The sequence below is a fragment of the Microcaecilia unicolor genome, chromosome 2 (assembly GCF_901765095.1).
Source record: "Microcaecilia unicolor chromosome 2, aMicUni1.1, whole genome shotgun sequence".
Taxonomy (NCBI): Eukaryota; Metazoa; Chordata; class Amphibia; order Gymnophiona; family Siphonopidae; genus Microcaecilia; species Microcaecilia unicolor.
In genome coordinates this window covers 74,151,732-74,179,258 of record NC_044032.1, presented here as the reverse complement: position 1 = coordinate 74,179,258, position 27,527 = coordinate 74,151,732, and the positions used below count along the sequence as shown (strand labels likewise).

The 27,527-nt window shown below is 46.0% G+C and overlaps 1 protein-coding gene across 1 annotated transcript in view; it reads left to right on the top strand.

The window, feature by feature from the left end:
* The window catches only part of LOC115461867 (ciliogenesis and planar polarity effector 1-like), a 337,061-nt gene that overhangs the window by 214,201 nt on the left and 95,333 nt on the right, over positions 1-27,527 (top strand). The window contains exon 18 of the mRNA XM_030191927.1: positions 13,292-13,425. Within this exon, the coding sequence (XP_030047787.1) occupies positions 13,292-13,425 (134 nt within the window). The remainder of the gene's footprint in view (positions 1-13,291; positions 13,426-27,527) is intronic.

Sequence of the window (27,527 nt, the reverse complement as noted above, 5' to 3'; positions counted from 1 at the left end):
GAGTGGATCGGAGTGGACCTGGGAGTCACCCTGGAGAAGGCTGTAAAGGATATGCAGATGAGCTTCAAGTCCTCCACAGCACCTGAAAGGCAGCCGGTGGTAGAGCTGGGCACCTCTCATCTGAGGAACGCTTACCAGGGGTTAGGCCAAAGCCAGCATTCCTCCCCCTGAGGGTCGCCTGATTCTCTCCTGCCTGGTTAAATCTTTTGAATATCAACCCATTTATTTATGGCATTTATATCCCACATTATTCCCACCCTCGGCAAGGCTCAATGTGGCGTACAATAGTGTATTAAGCAACATTAATACAAAATACAGTAATTTAGTGTCAGAGGAGGGAAAGAGGAACAACAGGAGGGAGGGGAAGGTGACAATTTGTCGCTATGGTAGCCGTGGTTCAGAAGGATGTAACACCAGGAGAGCTTACGGCATATGCTCTACCAAAAAGAAAGGTCTTGAGCCACTTCTTAAAGGTCGGGTGATCAGGGGTGAATTTAACCTCTTGGGGCAGACCATTCCAGAGTTGAGTTCTAAGATAAGAAAAAGAGGAAGCATAGACAGTCTTATATTTTAGGCCACTGAAAGCTGGATAGTGGAGATTGAGATACGAGCGAGCTGACTTGCGGGAGTTCCTGGGCGGCAAGTTAATGAGAGTGTCCATGTAAGCAGGAGCGTCTCCATAGATGATTTTGTGCACCAATGCGCAGATCTTGAAAATGATACGGTCCTTCACAGGAAGCCAGTGCAACCTCTCACATAGTGGGCTCGAACTTTCAAATCTCGATTTACCGAAGATGAGTCGAGCTGCTGTGTTCTGAGCAGTTTGCAATTTTTTTAGTAGCGTGGATGTGCATCCCCCGTAGATACTGTTGCAGTAATCGAGACGACTTATAACTAGGGACTGAACTAGGTTGTGGAATACCTCTCTAGGGAAATAAGGCTGGATACGCTTAAGCTTCCAAAGAGAGAAGAACATTTGCTTGACTACAGAGTTCACATGCTGCTCCAATGTCAAAGATCTCTATCAATTATGACTCCCAAGATTTTTAGGGACTCCGAAATTGGCAGGACGAGCTCAGGAGTGATTAGTGTAGGAGGTCTGAGTTTGTTAAAATGAGAGGAGAGGACCAAACAATGTGTTTTCTCAGCGTTGATTTTGAATCGAAATGAGTTCGCCCAGTCAAGCATGGTGTTAAAGCCTTGTCGGATCATACTAGTTATTTCATTTAGGTCTTTCTCGAAAGGGATGAAGATAGTGATATCATCAGCATAGATAAATGGGTTTAGTCCTAGTTTGGAAAGAGCCGCTGCCAAGGGAATCAACATCATGTTGAAGAGGGTTGGCGATAGTGGGGAACCCTGTGGCACTCCACAGTCTGCTTTCCAATGAGGTGATAAGGTAGAGTTGGCTTGTACTTGGTAAGTTCTTGATGTAAGAAAGCCTTTCAGCCAGGCCAGTACGTTTCCACAGGCACCAAAATAATCTAGGAGCCGCAGCAGGATGCCATGGTGCACCATGTCGAAGGCACTAGACATGTCAAACTGTAAGAGCAAAAAACTGCTATTTCCCTCTTGAAATTGGACAGAAGAGTGACAAGCACAGTCTCAGTACTGTGGAGCGGCCAGAAACACGATTGTGAGGTATGCAGAATATTGAACTTGTCCAAGTGCTCACTAAGTTGTTTATTCACCAAGCTCTCCATAAGTTTCACAAAAACGGGAATGGAAGCTATTGATAACTGGATTAGGAACTGGTTGACGGACAGAAGCCAGAGGGTGGTGGTGAATGGAATTCGCTCGGAGGAGGGAAAGGTGAGTAGTGGTGTGCCTCAAGGATCGGTGCTGGGACCGATTCTGTTCAATATATTTGTGAGTGACATTGCTGAAGGGTTAGAAGGTAAAATTTGCCTATTTGCGGATGATACTAAGATCTGTAACAGAGTGGACACCCGGGAGGGAGTGGAAAACATGAAAAAGGATCTGAGGAAGCTAGAAGAATGGTCTAAGGTTTGGCAATTACAATTCAATGCGAAGAAATGCAAAGTGATGCACTTAGGGAATAGAAATCCTCGGGAGACGTATGTATTAGGCGGGGAGAATCTGATAGGTACGGACGGGGAGAGGGATCTTGGGGCGATAGTATCTGAGGATCTGAAGGCGACGAAACAGTGTGACAAGGCGGTGGCCGTAGCTAGAAGGTTGTTAGGCTGTATAGAGAGAGGTGTGACCAGCAGAAGAAAGGGGGTGTTGATGCCCCTGTATAAGTTGTTGGTGAGGCCCCACCTAGAGTATTGTGTTCGGTTTTGGAGGCCGTACCTTGCGAAGGATGTAAAAAGAATTGAAGCGGTGCAAAGAAAAGCTACGAGAATGGTAAGGGATTTGCGTTACGAGACGTATGAGGAGAGACTTGAGGACCTGAACATGTATACTCTGGAAGAAAGGAGAAACAGGGGTGATATGATACAGACGTTCAAATATTTGAAAAATATTAATCCGCAAACGAACCTTTTCCGGAGGTGCGAAGGCGGTAGAACGAGAGGACATGAAATGAGATTGAAGGGGGGCAGACTCAAGAAAAATGTCAGGAAGTATTTTTTCATGGATAGAGTAGTGGATGCTTGGAATGCCCTCCCGTGGGAGGTGGTGGAAATGAAAACTGTAACAGAATTCAAACACGCATGGGATAAACATAAAGGAATCCTGTTCAGAAGGAATGGATCCTAAGGAGCTTAGCCGAGATTGGGTGGCAGAGCCGGTGGCGGGAGGCGGGGATAGTGCTGGGCAGACTTACACGGTCTGTGCCCTGAAAAGGACAGGTACAAATCAAGGTAAGGTATACACAAAAAGTAGCACATATGAGTTTATCTTGTTGTGCAGACTGGATGGACCAGGCAGGTCTTTTTCTGCCGTCATTTCATTTACTATATGTTTTGATCTGTTTTATGTAATAATTTTGTGGTTGTAATTATGAATGTTAGGTTGTAAATTGCTTGTTCCCTAGCGTCCCTCTTGACCGGCATAGGTGGGTTATGCACTCCTACCAGCAGAAGGCGACCGAGAACATACTGAATTTAAAGACACTATATATGTGGGCTGTGCAGTCCTTTGGAATTCATTCTGTTCTCTGTCTCAGCAGATGGTAGCGGTGGTAAGTCTGTGCAGTCCCTTTCCACGCTTGAAAAAAAAGTACTGATGATAGTGAATTAAAGAGAGGTAACGTTAAAAACATTTTTCTTCGAGAAAGCTTATCCTACCAATTAACGCTTAATCCCCGCCTACCTCAATTTGTCTATAACCATTTACTACTCCAACCTATTCAAGCATCCTTGTATAATCCTCTTGTACTTTCCTGTCTTTCTGACTTGTCATGTCATTGCCCTCATTGCATTGTAACCTTTTGTAACATTGTAAGCCACATTTTACTCATTCTAGTGGGAAAATGTGGGGTATAAATGTACCACAAATAAATAAAAAAATAAATAACAAGACCTTGGCAAGAGGAGTGTTTTTGTGGGTTCCTTTTCCCATTATTAAATTGATTTTTGCTGGATTGGGGTTGAGCATCCCTGTTATCCGGGGGATGCACAATTGGGCAGCTGAGTCCCTACCCCCATCCCCTGCGGGGACAAATCACATATTACCAAAATCTCAGAAAAGAGTTTGTAGTGAGTGAGAAGTATAATTTATCTTAGCACTCTGGATATCTCACAAACAAAACCTCTTACGATCCTTATGCTTAACTGTCCAAACTTATACTTATATTTACACTTATACTACTACTACTACTATTTAACATTTCTAGAGCGCTACAAAGTGTACGCAGCGCTGTACAAACACAGAAGAAAGACAGTCCCTGCTCAAAGAGCTTACAATCTAATAGACAAAAAGTAAAGCATTTAAATTTAAAATATTTAAGCAGTCAAGCACAAGAGAACAGTCACAGAAGGACAGAAGATGTTGAAGGGTGGTCAGTGTGATTAGGTGTAACTCTGGTTGGAGTAGTGCGAGAAGGTGATAGAAGAATAGAAATGGGTGAGGTAAAGTAATGAGTGGGTTGATAGGGAGGTTATATAAGACATGTCACTCTAGGGGTGGGTGGGTAGAGGGGTAGGGTGGGTAGGATTAAGTCTAAAGCAGGAGAAGGTATTCTCTGCAGCCTATCTGTGAGATGGAAAATGCTCTCTGAAGCTGCTGCTATAAGTTGCCAGCCTTCTCTCCCTGAAAGAGATCCAAGCCACACCCACGAAGTTCAAACTGTCAGTGGGGAGGGAGTAATGGCCAAGGCTCAGATGTTATAAAAAGGTAAAGCTGTTTATTGTATAACACTGGCAGCAAATAATAACAAGTGTAATCAGAGACAATATATTATGGAAAAATCACTCAGAATTATGGTAAGGGGTCTTCAGTACCTGTCAAGGGAACTAATTTAGTGCACACATCCTAATCCTGAAATTATTAGAATGCCTATCCCCCAAGCACTACCAGGCACTGAGTAATAGCAGTTCAAGCTGACAGATATGACTCATGAACACTGGATCCATAGGCAGGTCAGGAACTGATGATGATGGACCAGGAATTCGGGCAGCAGGTGGACTCTTCCTCAGCTGTGTAAAAGTCTGCAGGCAGATGATGCCACAGATTAATGAGCCTTCATCCTGTGACAGGCTCAGAACCAGCTGATGGCCATTAACTAGGTTCTGGCAGATAACAGCTTGCTCGCCAACTAGCTGATAACGCCTTCAAGGGTAAGGGTTTTTATACCCTCTCCACAAGTCTTGGTCCCAGGTTGACTGGAACATGGAACAAAGGTTGCTAACAAAAGTTGTTGTTTCCAAAGTTGTTTTGCCTTTGTCTGACTAGATGTCTCCACATTGTCCTCGAGGCCTTATACAGTATCAAATCTCTGTATTAGGGCTTACAATGGCCAAGTCTGTAGAAGTCAGGTTCATGATGTAGGCTAGTGTTCCATTGCAGTATGCAGGGTTTTGGTACTACATCCCCTCACGGTGGTCTTTGGGCTACCTTTGCTGTTGATCTTACCTGGCCTCTTCAAGCAGCCTTAAGTTGGTGGGATCTGCCTGCAGCAGTCAGTGCTGCCTTTGAGAGTTCTGTACAAAAAAAATAAATAAGTAAATAAAAAGATCCAGGTGTCAGTGTTGCAGCTTTTCATTTCTGTTGCTTTCTCCTGTTCCCTGTGTGGGCCTGCAGTGTTAGCCGGGTCAGGCTCAAGATTGTACAATCTTCTCATGGATGATGGTGGATCCATGCTTGCAGCACTGCTGCCCTTGTCAGCGCCACAGGCTGAATGCTGCGGGCGCTTGTTTTTGTGCCGAGAAAGAGCAGGGATTGGCTTCTTTCTGCGTGTTCGGTGGCAGTGTCTGGTATGAGCTCTGAGGGGCAGTTAATGGCGACGGCTCGCATTTCGGCGGGAGCCAATGCCATTTTGGATTCCTTGCGGCGGGGCTCCCCCCATGGCTTCAGCTGGTGGTGTCAGGGGAGCCTGCAGTTTCTGTCTCAGTGTTGCCTGGGCCCTCAGTGGTCGATTTTCCCCTGGACGTTTTGCTGGCTGTGTGCAGGGCAAACTGGCAGGGTGTAGTTTCTTTATTGAAGATTTGATATACTGCTTTTCACAAACATAAGTATTGTCACACTGGGACAGACTAAAGGTCTATCAAGCCCAGCATCCTGTTTCCAACAGTGGCCATTCCAGGTTGCAAGATCCCAAAAAAGCTCAATACGTTTTATTCTGCTTATCCCAGAAATAAGCAGTGGATTTTCCCCAAGTCAATTTAATAATGGTCTATGGACTTTTCCTTTAGGAAGCCATCCAGACCCTTTTTAAACCTTGCTAAGCTAACCGCCTTTACCACATTCTCTGGTAACGAATTCCAGAGTTTAATTACACGTTGAGTGAAGAAACGTTTTCTCTGATTCGTATTAAATTTACTACTTGTAGCTTCATTGCATGCCCCCTCAAAGCCGTGTACATAAAACCTAAAAACAGAAGAAGTATGAAAGGAACACCAATGTCAAATTGGACAGAGGAAATAACACGTTAGAACAAAAAAGGAAGAGAATAGGTCAAGAAGGATTGGGGAACAGAGACAACCATCAGTAGCTTGGCCTCCAGAAAAGATAGTGTTAAGGAACATGGACTTGGGGAAAAATCCACAATTCCAGGAATAACATGTATAGAATGTTTGTATGTTTGGGAAGCTTGCCAGGTGCCCTTGGCCTGGTTTGGCCGCTGTCGTAGACAGGATGCTGGGCTCGATGGACCCTTGGTCTTTTCCCAGTGTGGCATTACCTATGTACTTATGTAAGTGTGCTTTAAGAAGACAATGAAGGTAAAGAGTTCCAGAAAAAAGGGACCAAAACGGAAGAATGCAGAAGCATGCATAGAGCTAAGATTGGAACAGTGAACAGAAGGTAAAGATAAGCGGCAGTCAAATGCAGAGTGAAAGTAGCTGGCAGGATATTCAGCTGCAGAGGGGTCTCTCCAGCGGGATCTTGCTCCTCCGGTTTCAGAATCTTCCGCTAAGCATCGTCGGGTAGATTGGGACCTGGAGGAGGCTGGGTCCTATTGTTCCGATGAGGAAGGCAATTGGACCACAGACAAGGCTGCAGACCAGGAGCAGGCCTCTCTAGGGGACCCTTGGTCAGAAGTGGTGTTTCCTAGAGAGGATTCATTTATAGTGTGTATCTTTCATTGTGACGAGCTTCAGGAGCTGTTTACTCAGATGTTGGCGGTTTTAAAGTTTGAGGATGCCCTTAAAAAAGCACCCAGAATGGTGGATCGTCTGCTGAAAGGCGTCTGTAAGTTGTCCAAGCTTTTTCCTATGCATCATAACATTTGAGACGTTATTCATACTCAGTGGAAGTCTCCGGATGCCCCCTTCCATCTTGCCCATTCCATGGTGTGTCTGTATCCCATTCTAGAGGCCGACCTGGAGCCGGTCATGGATGCAATTGTTTCTGTGGTGTCTAAAAAGAATACGATCCCAGTGGATGGTGGTACTGCTTTGAAGGATCCTCAGGACCCGATGCCTGGAGGCTTTGCTTAAGCAGAGTTTTGATGTAGCGGCTTTGGCGATGCAAGCCATCATTTGTAGCGACTTTGGCGGTGCAAGCCATCATTTGTGGCAGCTTAGTGGCTTGCACATGCTTTTGTTGGGCTGAGCACGTGCTAGATTGGGACACCAATGACTGGGCTGTAGTGGATCAGGAGGTTGCCAAAATAGAGATGGAGTCCTCCTTTTTGTCGGAAGCCCTTTATGATCTTCTCTGATCCTCTGCTGAGTCTATGGCCCTTAGTGTGGCTGCGAGGTGGACTCTGGTTGCGGGGTTGGTTGGCCAATGCGGCTTCCAAATCTAAACTTAGGTTTCTTTTTAGGGGTTCTTTCCTTTTTGATGAGGAGTTGGACAAGTTGGTTAAGAATTTGGGGGAAACTAAAGTTGCGCATCTGCCGGAGGATAGGCCTCAGATGATCACCAGAAGGTCTTCCTCTTCTGCGTCTGTTGGGAACAGGTTGTGTGATGCTTGTTGTTATTGGCCAGGTTGAGAGGGTGGTCAGCAGCGCACTTGTTTCTTCCAGTGAGCTCAGTCCTTTTGTTATACGTGCATTTGACTCTTATTTATTTTTATTTATTTAGATTTTGCTCACACGTTTTTCAGTAGTAGCTCAAGGTGATCTACATTCAGGTACACTGGGTATTTCTGTCCCATGAGGGCTCACAATCTAAGTTTGTACCTGAGGTAAAGGAGGGTTAATTTACTTGCCCAAGATCACAAGGAGCAGCAGTGGGATTTGTACTGGCCACCTCTGGATGTCAAGACTGGTGCTCTAATCACTAGGCCACTACTCCACTCCTTGTGTCCACTCCACTCTTATGTCAAGCTATCCTCTGTAGAGGTTGATGGTCAGTGACCAGCAGGACGTTTCGGCCCAGCAGCTGGTACTGGAACATCTCCGGGGCACGCTTGTTGGCAGGAGCCTCCTTCTCAATCACCGCGCATAGTTCTTTTCTTTCGGGAACAGCTTCCAGCTAATGTATGCCACCGGGTGGTCTTCCCCATCCACTTCCTGAGCCAGAACAGCCCCAAGCCCAACCATTGACGCATCAGTCTATACGATAAAGTGCTGGTTAAAGTTCGGGCTGACCAACACTGGCTCTGAGCAAATAGCCTTCTTCAGAGTTAGGAAGACTACATCCAATTCTTCTGTCCAATGTAACTTTTTGGGGCCCACCTGCTGCAGGAGGCAGATTAGCAGTTCTGCTTTCTCAGTAAACCCAGGAATAAACCAGCGGTAATACCCCACAATCCCGAGGAAGGCTCGTACTTGCTGCTTCTTCTGGGCTATTGGCATCCGGGTGATTGGGAGGCACCTGCCAATAGCCCTTGGTCAGGTCCAGGGTTGAAATGAATTGGGCCTCTCCCACCCGCTCATTGAGTTCATCCACCCTTGGCACTGGATAGGCCTCTAGCTTGGAGACTGCATTCATCTTCCAGATATCAATGGAAAACCGGATACTCCCATCCAGGTTTGGTTCCAGCACAATGGGGGAGGCCCAGTTACTGGTGGACTCCTCAATAATTCCCAATTCTAGCATTTCAGTGACCTCTTTCGCCACTGCTTGTTGCGGGCTTTTCGGGATTCAATAGGGACGCTGTTGGACTACCACTCCTGGTTCAGTGATATCATGAGTTGCAAGGTGGGACTGACCTGGCCCTTCGGAAAACACATCTTCATTCTGGTGTACCAACTGCTCCAGTTCAGCCTTTTGGGAGTCAGAGAGCTGGTCTCTCTAGCCCAAAGTTGTCTCTTTGGACTAGAGCTGCCGTCATGGGAACCCACTTCTTCAACAAGTTGATGTGGAAGACCTTCACCGTCACCTTGTCCCTCTTGTCTGATTGCGCTGCCCTATAGTTGAGGGTCCTGTTCTTTCCACAACTTCATAAGGACCCTGCCACTTGAATAACAGCTTAGTTTCAGAAGAGGGCAAAAGGACTAGGACTCTATCCGCCAGCTGGAAGGTTCATTGAATGGCCTTCTGGTTGTAGGTGCGGGCTTGACCCACTTGAGCCTTCTCCAGGCAAAGCTTGGCGGCCTCACCAGTTTTCTTTATTCTCTCTCTCATGGTGAGCATATATTCAGCCAAGTTCCTCCCCAGGCTGGGCTCCTCTTCCTATGCTTCTCGAACCATATCCATGATTCCTCTGGGCCTTCTCCCATATTACAAATGGAGAGAATCCTGTTGACCTCTGGGCACCTCTCAACAGTATCTAGTAGAGAATCCCAGTTTTTCCCATCTTCGGTCACTTTTTCAGAATCTGTTTCAGCTTCTTATTGCAGCGTTCCACCAGACCGTAAAGTTTTCACCTTGAGCAAAGTACACACTTACTTTATAACTCTGAACTTTCAGTATTTCTGCTGGAATCCCCATCCGGGAGAAGACTTCCAAAGCGCATTAGCCACTGTAGTGATTTTCATGTTACACAAAGCAGTAGCCTCCGGATAGCGAGTGGCATAATCCAAACTAATCAGAATAACTTATGGCCACGGGTAGTGCGTTCCAGGGGTCCCACGAAGTCCATTGCTATCTGTTCGAATATGGTGTCAACAAGGGGCATGGGTACGAGAGGGCAGGTGGGATCCTTGCAGGATCCTGGCAGGTTGGGCATGACTGGCAAAAGAGCTCTACTTGCTTAAATACACCTGGCCAGAACAACTGGGCTAAAATCCACTCCCAGCTCTTCTCTTCCTCTAGGTGACCACCTAGCAGGTGACTGTGACCTAGTTGCATGACTTGCCTATGGTAGGGCTAGGGTTCTAACAGTTGCTCTACCTCTTCCCCCTCCAGGTTCCCTTCGCTACCCTATACAGCAAATCATTCCTTATCACAAAATAGGGGGGCACTACCTTAGTGGAGCCCTAGTTGCCTATGGGATTCCCATTCACTGCAACAACCCTATATGGGGCTGCTCTAAGGGACTCATTCTCTGACTGTGCCCTTTTGAAATTCCCCATAGCTCACTTACTACATTCAGGTAGACTGTCCAAAGGTCGGGGTTGTCCAACCTGTCATCTTTCTCCTGCTCCAGCTCTCCATCTACTACAGCTCCTAAATACAGGGAGCACCATGGTTGCACTAACTGCCGTTGGCGGTGGGGTTGTGGGAACTTTGGGTTTTTGATATACAAATCAGGGTCCTACAGCGGGAAGATCTCATGAAAAGACTCCTTCTCCTCCTCCTCCTCCTCCTCCTCCCAGATGGCACCGAACTTGGGGAAATCCCAGCCCCAAACCACTGGGTAAGGTAGCCAAGACAAGACCGCTACCTCCAGATAAGCTTGCTGCATAGGTGTTTTACAGGATACTTGAGCTGTTGGATACTGTCTCTGGTCCCCATGTACACAGGCCAGGGTCACAGTTCGATTGTAGTTCAGTTGTAATTGGTTAAGGACCTCTCTCCAGACAAAAGTCTTGACACTGCCAGTCTACTAGTGCTTGATGCCAGGCCCAGGAAACACATCTGCCATTGATATGGATAGAAGATTTAGATTTCTAACTCCTAACTCCACTTGTACACAATTTCTGTTCCCCAGAGGGGCAGCTTCCACAAAATTGCAGTCATGAGTGGCTATCAGATTCATCCATAGCATCTTTCACTATATCTTGGCAGTCTCTTGCTATATGATCTGTTCCCCTACACCTGACTCTGGTGTGTGTGTGGGGGGGGGGGGGGGGGGGAGTATGGTTTCTATGACTGGGGTAAAGGGCCGTGGTATGTTTGCGAGGATGAAGGCTTCCGTCACTATGACACTTAACTTAGAAACCTCGGGCCAGTGGGTGATTTCTGATACCTCAGTTTTTCCGATCTAGTTCCCTCTTTCTTCCTTCCAGGACTTCCAGGTTGCTTCTTCTTTTTATAGGGTTCTGACTCTTACTGTGCGTGGTAGAAGGCTTTGGCTCTGTGGTCAGTTTTGGGTGCTGCCACACTTCTTCATAGGCAGTGGTAGTCCTTCTAGGAGCTGTTCCAGGAGGATGATTCTTGTGAACTCCAGGACTGCTTTCCCTTCCGGTTGCAGCCATCTTCAGGCAACCTCCTTGAGTCAATGGGGATTTTCTTTAGTTTGCAGTGAACCCTTCCGGAACCACTGCTGATAGGGGTATAGCCCTCCCTCTCCAAGATGGCTGCTTTTACTTCTGTATAAGTGGCCGTTCCTGTGAGATTAACATCTTGGAATGCTGTCTAGACTACTGCCGGTCAGTAAATTCCCCAGATATGTGGTCCATGATGCTTCTGGCCAGCCAGCAAAATGGGCAGTTCTCTCAAAATTGGTCATAAAATATCTGGGCCATCTTCCGGTACCACCATCTTTAATACAGAAAGCAGAGGGGTCTCTGACAGACTAGGTGCCTGGGCAGCTATCCCTGCCTGAGCCTGTGAGCTCTGTTGTAGCTCTACGAGCTTCTGCAACACTTACTGCTGCAACTGTTGTTGCTGTTCAAGGTGCGCCTGCATAAACTGCTGTTGCTGCTGTTCAAGGTGCGCCTGCATAAACTGCTTCTGCTGTTGCTGCTGGCCCTCCACCAAGGCTTGAAGTAACCTCTCCATGTTTTTAATGTTAGTGGCTCGCACTGCAAAGTACACCGAAAAACAAAATAAAAGCCTGCCTGTCCAACACTAGCTATACGTTGTCCCCCTAACTAGGGCAGGGCTAACTCCTTTTGCCCAACATCCCAGTGTATTGCTGTTAGGCCCAGCACCCCGAAGGATATGGATCCGGCTTCCTCAGGCAGGATAAGCTTAGAATTCCACCACTTCCACAACATGTGAGACCCCGGTGAGGGTTATTGTGGTGGCCCTGGGAATAACTCAGCCAGACAAGGTATATAATTGCAGAAGTAAATGTTTTATTCACCTGAGCCCTGGGACCTGTTACCTCATAGGCAGGAACCTCAGATGCAACAGTTTCTCGGGTTTAATAACAGTCTTGTGTAGGCCTCTGTCTATCAGGCCAAGCAGTCTGTGGCTGGTAAGTTCTCAGTTCTTCTGAGGCTCAGGTCTGGCTCCAGCCAGATCTCAGCAAAGTTGTAAGTCTTAAGAAAACAAAATTGGCTTACTTTAGCCAGGTCACAGCAGCTAAATGCTTTCATTAAAGGCATAAACTTGGTCTCAGTTCGTCCTTACGTGGGCTTCCTTAACCATAGCCTGGTCTTGTCTCTTAAACTCCCAGGTATTGACTTCGCCCCTCCCAGCTCACTTCCTTCTGGGGTGGAATTAGTGCTCTTAAGGTGGCCCAGACCCAGTAAACACATCTTTCATTGATGTGGATAGAAGATTTAGATTTCAGCAGGTTAGTGATCCTAAATATAAAGCAAAAGGAGCAATAGAGCAGCTCAGCAAGAATAAAGTGACTGTCCTTGAGTGGATTAGTTAAAACCCTGAGCTCAATCCAGTATAAAATCTGTGACAGATAGAAGATTGCAGTCCACAGACACTACCCAGCCAGCCTGAGTTTGAGCTACTCTGCTGCAGAAACTGTACCATCCCGCAGCACAAAGTTGATAAACATATATCCTAAATAAATTATGGCTGCTTTTGTGGCAAAAGGAGCTTCCACCAAGTACTGAGTTAAGTGGTGTGTGAAGACTTATGCAATTAAGACTTTTTGGTTTCTTATTCTTAACATTTTTTGAAAATTGTATAATTATTCTTTCATGTTAAAATTAAGTATGTTATATAGATCAGTGAATAAAACTCCTACTTTAATGAATTTTGAATTTTTTTTTTAAACAGCCTAAGGTGAAAAATGTATAAGAATGTAAAGACTTTTGCATGGCACATATGTGTATATGTGACTAAGTAGTTTGGAAAAAGATGGTATCCAATTCATAATAGTTTAGTTGCCCTTCAAGGGCCTTGAGGTATCAGGATTTGGACTTGTTGCTTGTTCCTTTATTTCATCAGTTGCACTTAGAAGAAAATTCAGGCCTGAGTGTTTGCTGTGACTGGTCCCCATTTGTGAAATTCTCTTTTTTGCCATGTGTCAAATTTCTTCTGTATCTCAGTTTAAAAAAACAGTTAAAAACTTGGTTGTTTTGTAAGGCTTTTGCTTAATGGGAGGGGTTTCAGAGCTTTATGGGATACTGGGTGTTTGTTTGTTTTAATGTTTTTTTTTGTTTGTTTTTTTTAAATGTGTTGTTCTGTCCTCCGCCCAGATGTTTGGGTGGGTGGACTATAAATGTATTCAATAAATAAATAATGCATTTTGTAATTTCAGGATGAAAACTGAACTAACCTTACCTATAAAGCCGACACCTGTACAAATGTTTCAAGAGAAACTACAGTCTCTCTTGGGTCGTCCAGACACTTCTGAAACATCCAAAAAAGACACTAAATACAAACAGTTTTCAGGTAAAAAAAAAAAAATTATATATATATCAGCTATGTTCATCTTTCTAAACTAGTGATTTCCAATATGATTTTCAAAATAAGCATATACAAATAATCCTGTAACTGAAGGGTTCTCTGAGCTTTTCATGAGACTTCTGATGTGCCGCCAGCCCTGCTTCTAGATCATGTGTTTCCTTCTAGTACCATGCAGCTCTAAATGAGTCTGAGCCATGTGATTGTTGGAAGGAAGCAGTCAAAGGGTACTCTGGCATCACGTGTGGCTGTTTTTCTCTTGGCTTTCTATAAATACAACCTCTTTTTCATCTCTACTTCTGGCTGTGCTGCTATCTGATGCAACAGATAGGTACATAGATGAATTTCTTGTTGCTTAAATTCCAGAAGCAAAGGCATTTGGGATGATTGAGACTTGGAATAAACCAAGAGGTTGATTAAAGGTGGAGAGGAGATACAAGGGTTTTAGTAGAGGCTGGGGAAGGCTCATGGGAGAGGATAATTGAGGTGAGGAACAATTAAGGCTGGGGAAAAGAGTAAAAGGAAGGAGATAAGAGTGCATTGAGTGGAGTTGAAGTGGTGAGAGGTGATGATTGAAGCTGGGGAGGTACTAAGGATGATGATTAAGAGTGGGGATAAATGAGGGAGGGTGATTAAGGCTGTGGCAGAGCACTGAGAAAGTCAGAGGAAGTAGTAACAGACCTAAATAGGAAAACAAAAAGATTAGATATTAAAAATAGGGAGGTAGGGGGCTTGAGTTTCAGGCCCAGACAGGAGAAGATATGGAAAATTAATCAAGAGGTCAATATTGAGAGAAATAGAGGGTTGGTTAAAAAGAAATTGTAGGTGACACTGAAGCAGGATGATTGAAGCATATGCAGTGGTGTGCTGGAGCCGCAAGAGCCGCTTATTAAATTTTGACAGCTCTTGCGAGCCGGTTGTTGTTGGGGGCGAGCCGGCTCCATTAGGGGAGGTAAGCATGGCAGGAGGGCGCCATCACAGGCCATGCTTACCTCCCCTGCTGCTCCGAAACATGGTAAACGATGTCCTTCGCCCTCACCCTCCCGCTGCCGCTCCCATCTGACTTTTTAAATTACCTCCAGTCGAAACCGCTATTTAAAGCCCTGCTGCGTGCAGGCCGTCTCTCCAGGCTTCCCCTGCTTGCTTCAGTGACATTCGCGCCCTTAGTCCCGCCTTCTGATGTCATTCTGATGTCATTTCCTTTTTCCGCAAAGGCGGGACTAAGGGCATGAACATCACCGAAGCAAGCAGGGGAAGCCTGGAGAGACGGCCTGCACGCAGCAGGGCTTTAAATAGCGCGGGCTTCGACGGAGGTAATTAAAAAAGACAGATGGGAGCGGGAGGGGAGGGTGGGGGCGAAGGACATCGTTCGCTGGACATGTTTGGGAGCGGGAGGGAAGGGCAGGGGAGGGAGGAGAATCACTGGGTATGGATGGGGAGAGGGGGGCAGGGGAGAGACTTGCTGGGCATGGATGGAGAGAGGGGGGCAGGGGAGAGACTTGCTGGGCATGGATGGGGAGAGGGGGCAGGGGAGAGGCTTGCTGGGCATGGATGGGGAGAGGGGGGCAGGGGAGAGACTTGCTGGGCAGGGGAGAGAGAGGAGAGTTTCAGGACATGGTTGGAGGGGAGAGAGCAAGAGAAATTCTGGACATGGATGGAGGGGAGGGAAGGGAGAGAGAAGAAATGCTGGACATGGATGGAAGATAGAGGAAGGAGATTAGATGAGGGAAAAGGAATTGAGGAGAGAAACTGCACATGGATGGAGAAAATAGGAAGAAGCTAGATCCACTGGACAGTCAAGTCTGCGGAGGACCAGAAATGAAGAAGAAAGGAGGAAAGAAAAGAAATAAATGGAAAGGAAGCCCTGGAAACTGAGTCAAGGGAACAGATAGAGAGCAGCAGAATCAGATACTGGACCAGCATGATCAGAGAAACAAAGTCACCAGACAACAAAGGTAGAAAAAAATAATTTTATTTTCATTATAGTGTTTGGAATATGTCCACTTTGAGAATCAGGTGCTGAACGTTAAAATTTTATATTTATTTACTTATTTATGGCATTTTATCCCATATTAAACATGAATTAGATTGGAACCTGGGATCATTTAATTTTTTTTCCTGGAGAGAGTAATGCATTGCCCCCTCCCCCCGGCTAAGGCCAGCTCTGCAATTTTGGGGGGGCGCAGAGGTGAGTGGGGGGGTGCAGCGGTGGATGGGGGGGCGCCGAGGTGGACGGGGGGGGGGGGGGGGGCGCCGAGGTGGACCAGGGAGAGAGCCTGTTGTTAAAAATTTACCAGCACACCACTGAGCATATGTGAGAAAGGACACAATAAATGATAAGGAATAGAGGCTTGGAGTCACTGTAGGGGGGCAGCTGAGACTGGGAGTCATTTAAGAAGCATGATTGGGGTGGCTACGAGAGCTTTATAGCTGTATAAGGGAACTTTATTCTGTGAGAGAACCCTCCCCCCATGGTTTCATAGGATCCTCTCGCCAGCCTCCTATTTTATTTGTTGCATTTGTGTCCCACATTTTCCCACCTTTTTGCAGGTTCAATGTGGCTTACATATTACCGTTAACGGCGTTAGCCGATTCTGTTCTGAACAAATACATGGTATGAATGAATACATGGTGAGATTGTAGTAGATAAGGTACATGTATGGTAGGTACAATTGGGGGGAACTTAGAGAGGGAGGGGGGAGGAAGAGTCAGGTAATGTCCTTTACATTCTTTGGTTGCATTGTGTCGCAGGTGTCCATGTATTTTTATGTTGGGTCAGTGGGGTATGCCCTTTTGAATAGATCTGTTTTTAGTGCTTTCCGGAAATTAAAGTGGTCTGGCATAGTTTTGACTATTTTTGGCACTGCATTCCATAGTTGTGCGCTTAAGTAGGAAAAGCTGGGTGCATAGGTGGATTTACAAATACAAATCAATGCACGCGTCAAACTTCACCTACTTGAGCACACAGTTATGAAACGCACTGCCGCGCATCTTGAAATCGATCTATGAAAGAACAAACTTCCGCATATTACTGAAGACCCATCTCTTTGAAAGAGCATACCAAAAAGACCAACCCAAGTGAATATACACTACACAACTCGCCTATTTAATTTCAGAAGTGTTTCTTAAAATCTGCTTGTATACTACTACTTTATTTTTATCATCATACTAACCAAAATCATGCAATACTAAATGTTTATATTACTAACACTCTTCCACTACTCATGATGTACTGTAAGCCACTTTGAGCCTGCAAAGAGGTGGGATACAGATGCAACTAATAATAATAATAATTTATGTTTGAGTCCTTTGTTGCTTGGGTAGTGGATGTTTAGGTATGATCATGCAGATTTTGTGGTGTTTCTGGTTGGCAGGTCAATAAGGTCTGTCATGTATCCAGGTACCTCGCCGTAAATAATTTTATGAACCGTCGTGCAGATTTTGAAAGTGATGCGTTCTTTGATAGCCAATGCAGTTTTTCTCAGCGTGGTTTGGTGCTGTCAAAACGCGTTTTTCCAAATATAAGCCTGGCTGCTGTGTTTTGGGCGGTCTGAAGTTTTTTTTAATGATTTGATTTTTGCATTCTGCATAGATTCCATTACAGTAGTTTGCGTGGCTTAGTACCATTGATTGTATCAGGTTACAAAATATTTCCCTCGGGAAGAATGGTTTCATGCGTTTGAGTTTCCACATTGAGAAAAATATTTTCTTTATGGTGGATTTCGCTTGGGTCTCTAGTGAGAGGTTACAGTCGATTGTTACTCCAAGAATTTTCAGGCTGTTTTTATGTGTTGTGAATTCTATTTCTTGGAATGCCTCACCAGGGGGTCCTTTTACAAAGGCATGCGTTTTTAGCGTGCACTAAAAATAAGTGCATGCTAAACAGACACACCCATAGGAATATATGGATTCATTAACCCAAAATGTCTGTACTTTTTTTCTTCTAGGGATTTTAACTTAGTTTTGTTATTTGAGGGTACCAGAAGAGAGCATTTGCAGTGAGTTAAGAATTCTGTAAATATACTTATGATTATAAAACTAAACATCTTAGCCATGAATGTTTTTTTCTGTTTCTTGATGAATCAGGCCAAATGAATCTGATTGGGTTTGTTAAAATTGGCAAGTCCAATAGTGGAGGGCTAGATTAGAAACAGGTTGAGTGGTAGATGTCAGAAGGTATTTTAAATGCAATTCATTCTGAAGAGAGAAGGATGGTTAGTGAAGGGAGTCTGTTCTAGTGACAATTTTGTTTATTATTTTATGGTGGAGTTAGAAAAAGGTTATTTTTTTATGGATAACACCAAAGAATGCTGCAGAATGGACACACCTGAGAAAGTATACATAATTAGAATTAGAATTTGCTCATTATCCTTTACAAATCTAAGCTCAAGATAAGTCTAATACATAAAGAATATATATGTCCTTGCCCAAACATTGGGGGTATGTGAGCTTTGGGCATCCGTGACTTTTGGGCACTGCCGTTTGAGCGATGGAATTTTGGATGCCCAGATAGTGTCAAAAATTCCTCTTTCTACTTCTCCCCTGCGCTGAACTCTGGTACTGGTCAGTGAAAAGCAGGGCCCATGGCTGCTCGTTGCTTCAGCTAGAGTCTCCTTAGAGCAGAAGGGAGATGGCCGCCAACTAGAAAGACGTGTGAGCAGACAGCTCCCAAGACCCAAGTTGGAATTCGGCCGGAAAACAGGACCACTCGGGACCACCATACTCTTGGCCTGAACTGTGACCTAACAGAGACCAGGGGACTACCGAGACTTGGTGAGCACAGACACACCCAGGCAATTCCCAGGTAATCCCACCTGGGCCGGGCCACCCCTGAGTGCCGATCTCAGCCTCCTACCACATTAGGCCTAGCATTGTCCAGCCCAGACCACAGCAACTGGAATCCCCCTGGCATTGCGATGAGCAGCGGCGCCCTCAATCCTGCAGCACATCGTGGGAACTCTGACCGGCGCTCATCCCTACCCTAGCACACCGCTGCACAGGCGTCCAGCCTCACCTCAGACCTTCGCTGGATGGGTAGGGGTGGCCCCTGCCTTAGCGACACGCTGAGAAGAGCACCGATCGGTCAGCTGACCACCCGAGCCGAGAGGGTAAGAAAAACGCAGGCATCCTGCCATGCATGCTGCGCCAGGTGACGGTGGAGAGCAGGCGCGCAGGGTAGCGTTCAGAAGCATCGACCGAACCACGTCGCGAGAGACAGAACCCATACACGTGCCAGCGGCCGCATTGGAAACAACCTGCCCGTGGCCTCAAATGAAAGGTGAGCACCGAACAGACCAACAAGCCTGTACTCGGCGGAGAGTGGAAAATCACGAGTGCAACCCAAAATCCCAGTATCCTTGCAACCGAGGAACTACGAGAGACCGACAATAGAGACCCAGTTCAGGACTGTGCACCACGTGAGAGAAACAGGGACTCTAGAATATTAACGAATTTAAGAGCTGCAAAGATATGGAGGAGAGGAGGCGCTGAAGGGGAGTCACCCTGAGCCTGAGACACACGCCCCGGACTGCCCGCCTGACCTGGACCAGGCGTGTTGCAATCACTTTGTAGTGAGCGACGCCTAAATCCTGAGCGTTGCCAGTAGAGTTGTACCTGCGATCACCAGCTGCTTTGCCACCACCTGAACTCACTGAATAGAAAGGGGTCCCTGGTAGGCCCCATCGCCCCCACCACCTCTTTGGACAGCAGCTCACTCCCTGGAGCAGCAGCGGCATGAGCTCCCCGAACGAACAAGGACTGAATGGAGCGGCGGGAGAGAAGAGCACTGTACGCCAAACGGCCGCCTAAGGTGAAACCCGATTTAAGCCACACCTGACAAAGCCACGCCTGATTTAAGCCAAACCTGAAAGCAGCCCAGCCACCACCCGATTTAAGCCATGACAGACTGCACAAACACATCATACGAACAAGAACCAACACCATAACCAACATGCCCAACCATCTACAACCCAAAGCGAAATAACATCAAAATGAACACCACCAATCTGCTCCTAATTATTACTCTCTATTCCTAATTCACCACACACTAACCACCCCCCTCATGGACACCAGTAACATACCCACAATACACAAGCCCAATAGACTTTCCAGATACAATACATATCACAACAACAACCAAAACAGTGGAAGAACTACCATACGCGGACAAAATCAATACAAAGAAAAGAAAGGAAACAACAAACCCACATCACAGGAATATAGACAACTAACGAAAATCAACACAATCTCGAACCCAGCTGATCCCTACCAAACAATTCAAGTGGGATACATAAACGCCAGATCAATAGTCAATAAAACAACAATAATAACAGACTGGATTACGGCAGACAACCTCGATCTACTATTCATCATTGCACTAATCTACAGATCCCACTTCACCGTAACAGCAACAGCAGAGTCCATAACACCACTACTTGAAATCGCCTCAGTTAGAATCAACAGTACCACCTTGCTTGACCACCTGAATGCTGTCTTGTTTTATAGACCACCAAGTAACTGGCAAGAATGCCAACCACACTTCATAGATTTCATATCGAATACTTGTGTATCTAAATCCAATCTACTTATAATAGGTGACATAAACCTACACCTAGAAGAACCTAACGCAAACAATGCACGTGAATGCAAGGATTTCCTCCAATTATGGGACCTCAATTGACCTAATATGCAAGCAACCCATATTAAAGGACACACACTGAACCTCATCACACACAAACTATCCTCAGATAACATAGTAGATGATGGCAGAAAAAGACCTGCACGGTCCACCCAGTCTGCCCAACAAGATAAACTCGCGTGTCATTTTTTGTGTATACCTTACCTTGATTTGTACCTGTCTTTTTCAGGGCACAGACCGTATAACATAGTAACATAGTAGATGACGGCAGAAAAAGACCTGCATGGTCCATCCAGTCTGCCCATGACAAACTCATATGTGTATACCTTACCTTGAATTTGTACCTGTCCTTTTCAGGGCACAGACCATATAAGTCTGCCCAGCAGTATTTCCCGCCTCCCAACCACCAGTCCTGCCTCCCATCACCGGCTCTGTTACAGACCGTATAAGTCTGCCCTCCCCTATCCTCGCCTCCCAACCACCACCCCCTCTTCCCCCCAACTGCTCCGCCACCCAATTTCAGCTAAGCTTCTGAGGATCCATTCCTTCTGCCCAGCACTATCCCCACCTCCCAACCACCAGCCCTGCCTCTAAACTTAATAATAATAGATACAAAATGGACAGACATACCATGGTCAGACCCTCACAAACTAAACCTATCCCTACATTGGCGAAAAAATGCTCATACCACAAGCAAGCACACACAACCTACACTATGAGAGGCAAAATTGACCCTGTAACATTATGGCAACAGATTTACAATAACGAGTGGATAGCTCAAAGAGACTCCAAACACTACCTCCTAAACTGGGACAACAGATGCAGGAGCATATTAGACAAAATTACACCATTACAAACAAGAACCTCACGAAGACACATCTCAATACCCTGGTTTAACGAAGAACTGAAAGAATTAAAAACACAAGTAAGGAGATTTGAACGAGCATGGAGAAAAATGAATATACACTTAATGCATGGAAACAAATGCAAAGAAAATACAAATACACAATAAGACAAACCCAAAAAGGTCATACTACAAATCCAAAATAGGGCCAGACTACAAAGATACACATAAACGTTTCCAACTCGTGAACAAACTACTTGACACCACACCGGTCACCACAACCAAAACAGCCTGGCCAAACACTTCAATGAGAAAATTATAAAACTACGATCTACGTTACCACTTAATACCACTGACCACGAAAAATTCATTAACTGTCTGGACCCAATCACCGATGACTATCCAGCAGACTGAATCTGGACAAACTTCGATCTTCTGACCAACGAAACCGTCACCCAAGCAGTCAACAGGTTCGCCAAATCTCACTACAACCTGGACATATGTCCCAACAACCTAATAAAATCCGCCCCTCAATGCTTCATAACAGACCTCATGTCACACCTAAACTACATGCTACAACGTGGATTCTTCCCTAAGGTTAAAGAAATATATTACTCACCCCAATACCCAAAGACCCAAAGAAAAAAGCTAATGACATAACCAACTACCGCCCGGTAGCATCCATCCCTCTGGCAGTAAAACTGATGGAAAGCATTGTAACCAAGCAACTTACTGACTAAACAAATTCTCATTACTACATGAATCACAATCAGGATTTCGATCCAGCCACATCACCAAAACAGTACTAATCACTCTCCTAACAAAATTCAAACAAACAATCGCAACTGGCAACAGTGTACTTCTCCTACAATTCGACATGTCCAGCGCCTTCGACATGGTAAGCCATAAAATACTATTGAACATCCTAGAATATTTTGGGATTGGAGGAAGTGTACTGAGATGGATCAATGGCTTCCTAACCGCAAGAACATATCAAGTGTTACCTAATTCGAAACCTGAATGTGGAGTACCTCAGGGATCGCCTCTCTCACCAACCCTCTTCAACCTGATGATGACACCACTTGCCAAATTGCTATCCAACCAAGGCCTTAATCCTTACATCTACGCAGATGATGTCACGATCTACATCCCGTTCAAACATGACCTAACTGAAATCACAAATGAAATCAAACAAAGCCTCCAAATAATGAACTCATGGGTGAATGCATTCCAACTAAAGCCCAATGCAGAAAAAACACAATGTCTTGTCCTCTCATCACAATATAATACGAACAAACCCACCATGATAAACACCCCGGACTACTCCCTTCCTGTCTCGGACAGCCTGAAAATTCTCGGAGTTACAATTGACCGAAATCTCACACTAGATAACCACGCGAAAAATACAACAAAGAAATGTTCCACTCAATAAGGAAACTCAAAAGAGTAAAACCTTTCTTCCCAGGAGAAATATTCCGCAGCCTGATACAATCAAAGGTGCTAAGCCACCTAGATTACTGTAATGCCATCTACGCCGGTTGCAAAGAACAAATCATTAAGAAACTCCAAACTGCCCAAAACACAGCAGCCAGACTCATATTTGGAAAAGCCAAATACGAAAGTGCCAAATCCCTAGGAGAAAAACTACACTGGCTCCCACTAAAAGAGTGAATTACGTTCAAATCTGTACCCTGGTCCATAAAATCATTCACAGAGAGGCCCCAGTATATATGTCTGACCTCATAGATAACCAACCAGGAATACAAAAAGGTCAGCACGCACATTCCTGAATCTCTATTACCCCAGTTGCAAAGGACTTAAATATAAATCAACATATGCATCCAGCTTTCCTACATTAGCACGCAACTTTGGAATGCACTACCAAATGCCATAAAAACAACGCACGACCTAACAATCTTCCAAAAATTACTAAAAACCAACCTGTTCAAAAGGCATACCACAATGATCCATCCTAAATACCAGATAACGAAAATTTTCCAGAACTAGACAAAACCGAACTCTCTATACCTGACTGCTTCAGTCACTCTGTCACTAATGAACGTTAACGCACTACCAACTTATTTCTCACGTCGGAAATGAACTGATTATCTAATCTACTCCATAATTTACTCTACCATTTATGAACTTAATGCAATACCACTTTGTATTTCTCATTCCAGAAATGGCGATCGCCACTACGGCATACTGTAAGCCACATTGAGCCTGCAAAAAGGTGGGAAAATGTGGGATACAAATGCAACAAATAAATAAATGTGGGCTGTCCCAGATGGTGCCTGTGAGGGAGGATGAAAGAGGCTTCCTGAAGAACTATCCTCCCTCACAGGCACTGCCTGGGGCAGCCCTCATATCCCTTCATATGTACCTATCTAATAAAATAATTTTCTATCTAATGAAAAATATTGTTAGTTTTGTATGTCTAGATTTATACAAATATCAAGTTAGAGAGACTTTTCCTCATAGTATCCAGTTAATATGTGCTGTTTTTAGGTGGTTATTTATTTATGCATTCTTTTATCTCACTGTTATCCAAAAGCAGGTATTGTATACATAGAAATCTTTTTTCAATTCATTTGTTTTCTACAATTCCCCATTAATAGGCTTTGTCAGTTAAGAGAAACGTAGTAAAGTTATAGCTAAGCATGTAGTTTACAATAGAGGGCTCCAGTCTGAGGAGCCCTGCTCTCCAGTCCTTCAATTCCATCAATTCCAAGCCTCCAATCCAGCTTTTCCGCTCTTATCTATCTGCTTCACACCTCAGTCACTTCACATACACCTGTTACACCTCAATCTCTACTTATGGCCCCTGTCCACATTCTCTTCCTTGCCCTGTCCCTTCCTAATCTTTTTCCCCTCCCCCCACCGCTGACTACCGCTGGAACTCATTGCCCACCCATGTCCCCTCCCGTCCTGCTCGCTACAGCAATACCCTATTCACCCCAATCCCTCACCACCTCACCATCTCTCTTGTCCCCCTCCTCCTTCCTAGCTCTTAACCTTCAACACTTCCTGCCATTAACCCATCACCGTTCCTCCTAAGTGCATCCCGTCTTCATCGCCTTCGTCGCCCAACCTCCCCCACCCTCCTCCGCACTCTCTTGCTCCTCTTGCTATCTGCGGGAGACATTAATCCTAACCCAGGCCCCCCTCACCTGTCCTCCTCCTATTCATGTAAACGATTCCGTGATGTCTCCAATCTCATCTCTATTCCCCTCCTTCCCCCCTCTTCCCTCCCCTTCTCATGTGCCCTCTGGAATGCCCACTCGGTCTGCAACAAACTGCCCTTCACCCATGATCTCTTCATCTCTCGTTCCCTTCAACTGCTCGCCCTAACTGAAACCTGGCTCTCCCCTGACGACTCTGCCTCAGTCGCGGCCCTTTGCCATGGAGGTTATCTCTTCTCCCACACTCCCCGCACAGTTGGCCGCGGTGGAGGCGTCGGGCTACTACTCTCTCCCTCCTGTAGTTTCCAACCCCTCCTCCTACCGCAGTCTCACTGCTTCTTATCCTTTGAAGCACACTTCATCCGGCTATTCTACCCATGCCACTCAGAGTGGCAGTCATTTACCGCCCCCCTAATAAATTCCTCTCTTCCTTCCTCACTGACTTCGATGCCTGGCTTTCGGTTTTTCTTGAACCCTCATCTCCGTCCCTCATTCTCGGAGACTTTAACATACACGTTGATGACCAATCTGACCCTCATGCTTCTCAGTTCCTCACTCTAACATCCTCCTTCAACCTCCAGCTATGCTCCACCACCCCTACTCACCGAGACAGCCATTGTCTTGACCTCGTCCTCTCCTCTTCCGGCTCTCCCTCCAATTTCCACGCTTCAGCTCTTCCTCTCACCGATCATCACCTGATCACCTTCACACTTCTTCACCCCCCCCCCTCAGCCCCGTCCAACTCTAACCACTACCTCCAGGAATCTCCAGGCTATTGACCCTCCCACCCTACAGTATTTTTTTTTGTTACATTTGTACCCCGTGCTTTCCCACTCATGGCAGGCTCAATGCGGCTTACATGGGGCAATGGAGGGTTAAGTGACTTGCCCAGAGTCACAAGGAGCTGCCTGTGCCGCGAATCGAACTCAGTTCCTCAGTTCCCCAGGACCAAAGTCCACCACCCTAACCACTAGGCCACTCTAATCTCCTCCCCTCAATCATGTCCTCCGAGTCTGTCGACAAGGCTGTCTCTGCTTACAATGCCACTCTCTCCTCTGCTCTGGACACCCTCGCACCATCCACCTCCTGTCCCACAAAGCGTACTAATCCCCAGCCTTGGCTGACCCCTTGCATCCGCTACCTTCGTTCCTGCGCCTGATCTGCCGAACGCCTCTGGAGGAAATCTCGCACCCATTCAGATTTCCTTCACTACAAATTCATGCTATTCTCCTTCCACTCCTCCCTATTCCTTGCCAAACAGGACTATTACACCCAATTGACCAATTCTCTCAACTCCAACCCCCGTCGTCTCTTCGCCACCCTTAACTCCCTCCTCAAAGTGCCCTCCGCTCCCACCCCCCTTTCTCTCTCCTCAATCACTGGCTGATTACTTCTGCGACAAGGTGCAAAAGATCAACCTCGAGTTCACTACCAAGCCATCTCCTCCTCTTCACCCTTCAACCCTTTCCCTCAACCAACCAACCCAGGCCTCTTTCTCCTCCTTTCCTGACATCACCGAGGAGGAAACCGCTCGCCTTCTTTCCTCCTCTAAATGCACCACCAGGTCCTCTGATCCCATCCCTACTAACTTACTTAACACCATCTCTCATACTGTCACCCCCTCCATATGTCATATCCTCAATCTCTCTCTCTCCACTGCAACTGTCCCTGACACCTTCAAGCACGCCGTAGTCACACCTCTCCTCAAAAAACCATCACTTGACCCTACCTGTCCCTCCAACTACCGCCCCATTTCCCTCCTACCCTTCCTCTCCAAATACTTGAGCGTGCCGTTCACAGCCGCTGCCTTGATTTTCTCTCCTCTCATGCCATCCTCGATCCACTTCAATCCGGTTTTCGCCCTCTACACTCGACAGAAACAGCACTCTCTAAAGTCTGTATTGACCTGTTCCTTGCCAAATCCAGAGGCCACTACTCCATCCTCATCCTCCTCGATCTATCCGCCGCCTTTGACACTGTCAATCATGATTTACTCCTTGCCACACTGTCCTCATTTGGGTTCCAGGGCTCTGTCCTCTCCTGGTTCTCCTCCTATCTCTCCCACCGCACCTTCAGAGTTCACTCTCATGGATCTTCCTCCACCCCCATCCTGCTATCTGTTGGTGTTCCCTAGGGATCTGTCCTTGGACCCCTTCTCTTCTCAATCTACATCTCTTCCCTGGGCTCCCTGATCTCATCTCATGGCTTCCAGTATCATCTCTATGCTGATGACACCCAGCTGTATCTCTCCACACCAGACATCACCGCGGAGACCCAGGCAAAGGTATCGGCCTGCTTATCCAACATTGCTGCCTGGATGTCCAACTGCCACCTGAAACTGAACATGTCCAAGATCGAGCTCATCGTCTTTCCACCAAAACCCACTTCTCCTCTTCCTCCACTTTCTATCTCAGTTGATATCACCCTCATCCTCCTCGTCTCATCTGCCCGCAACCTCGGAGCCATCTTCGACTCCTCCCTCTCCTTCTCTGCGCATATCCAGCAGATAGCCAAGACCTGTCACTTCTTCCTCTTCAACATCAGCAAAATTCGCCCTTTCCTCTCTGAACACACCACCCGAACTCTCGTCCACGCTCTCATTACCTCTCGCCTTGACTACTGCAACTTACTCCTCACCGGCCTCCCACTTAGCCATCCATCCCCCCTTCAATCTGTTCAGAACTCTGCTGCATGTCTTATATTCCGCCAGAACCGATATATTCATATCACCCCTCTCATCAGGTCACTTCACTGGCTTCCAATCAGATACCGCATTCAGTTCAAGCTTCTCCTTCTTACCTACAAATGCACTCAGTCTGCTGCCCCTCACTACCTCTCTACCCTAATCTCCCCTTCCTCATCTTCCCGCCCGAAACCTCCGTTCACAGGACAAATCCCTCCTCTCAGTACCCTTCTCCACCATCGCCAACTCCAGGCTCCTCTCATTCTGCCTCGCCTCATCCTATGCCTGGAACAACCTTCCTGAGCCCTTACGCCAAGCCCCTTCCCTGCCCATCTTCAAGTCTTTGCTTAAAGCCCACCTCTTCAGTGCTGTTTTCGGCACCTAACTCTTACCTTTCAGGAAATCCAGACTGCCCCAATTTGACTGCCCCTATCGAACTGACTGTTCACTTGTCCTTTAGATTGTAAGCTCTTTGAGCATGGACTGTCCTTTTATGTTAAATTGTACAGCGCTGCGTAACCCTAGTAGCGCTTTAGAAATGTTAAGTAGTAGTAGTGAATTGCTTTTTCATCTTTCAACACCTACAAAATTAAGGAAACCAAAGCTTATAAGGTGCCAAATATTTACAATACTTTTAATCCTGAGATAGATGGAATTAGATGATTTGATCTTGAAAAGCTATAATTTAACTACAATAGATAACCTTGCCTTTGGTATCTTAAGGTAGAAGGAAACAAGACTAGA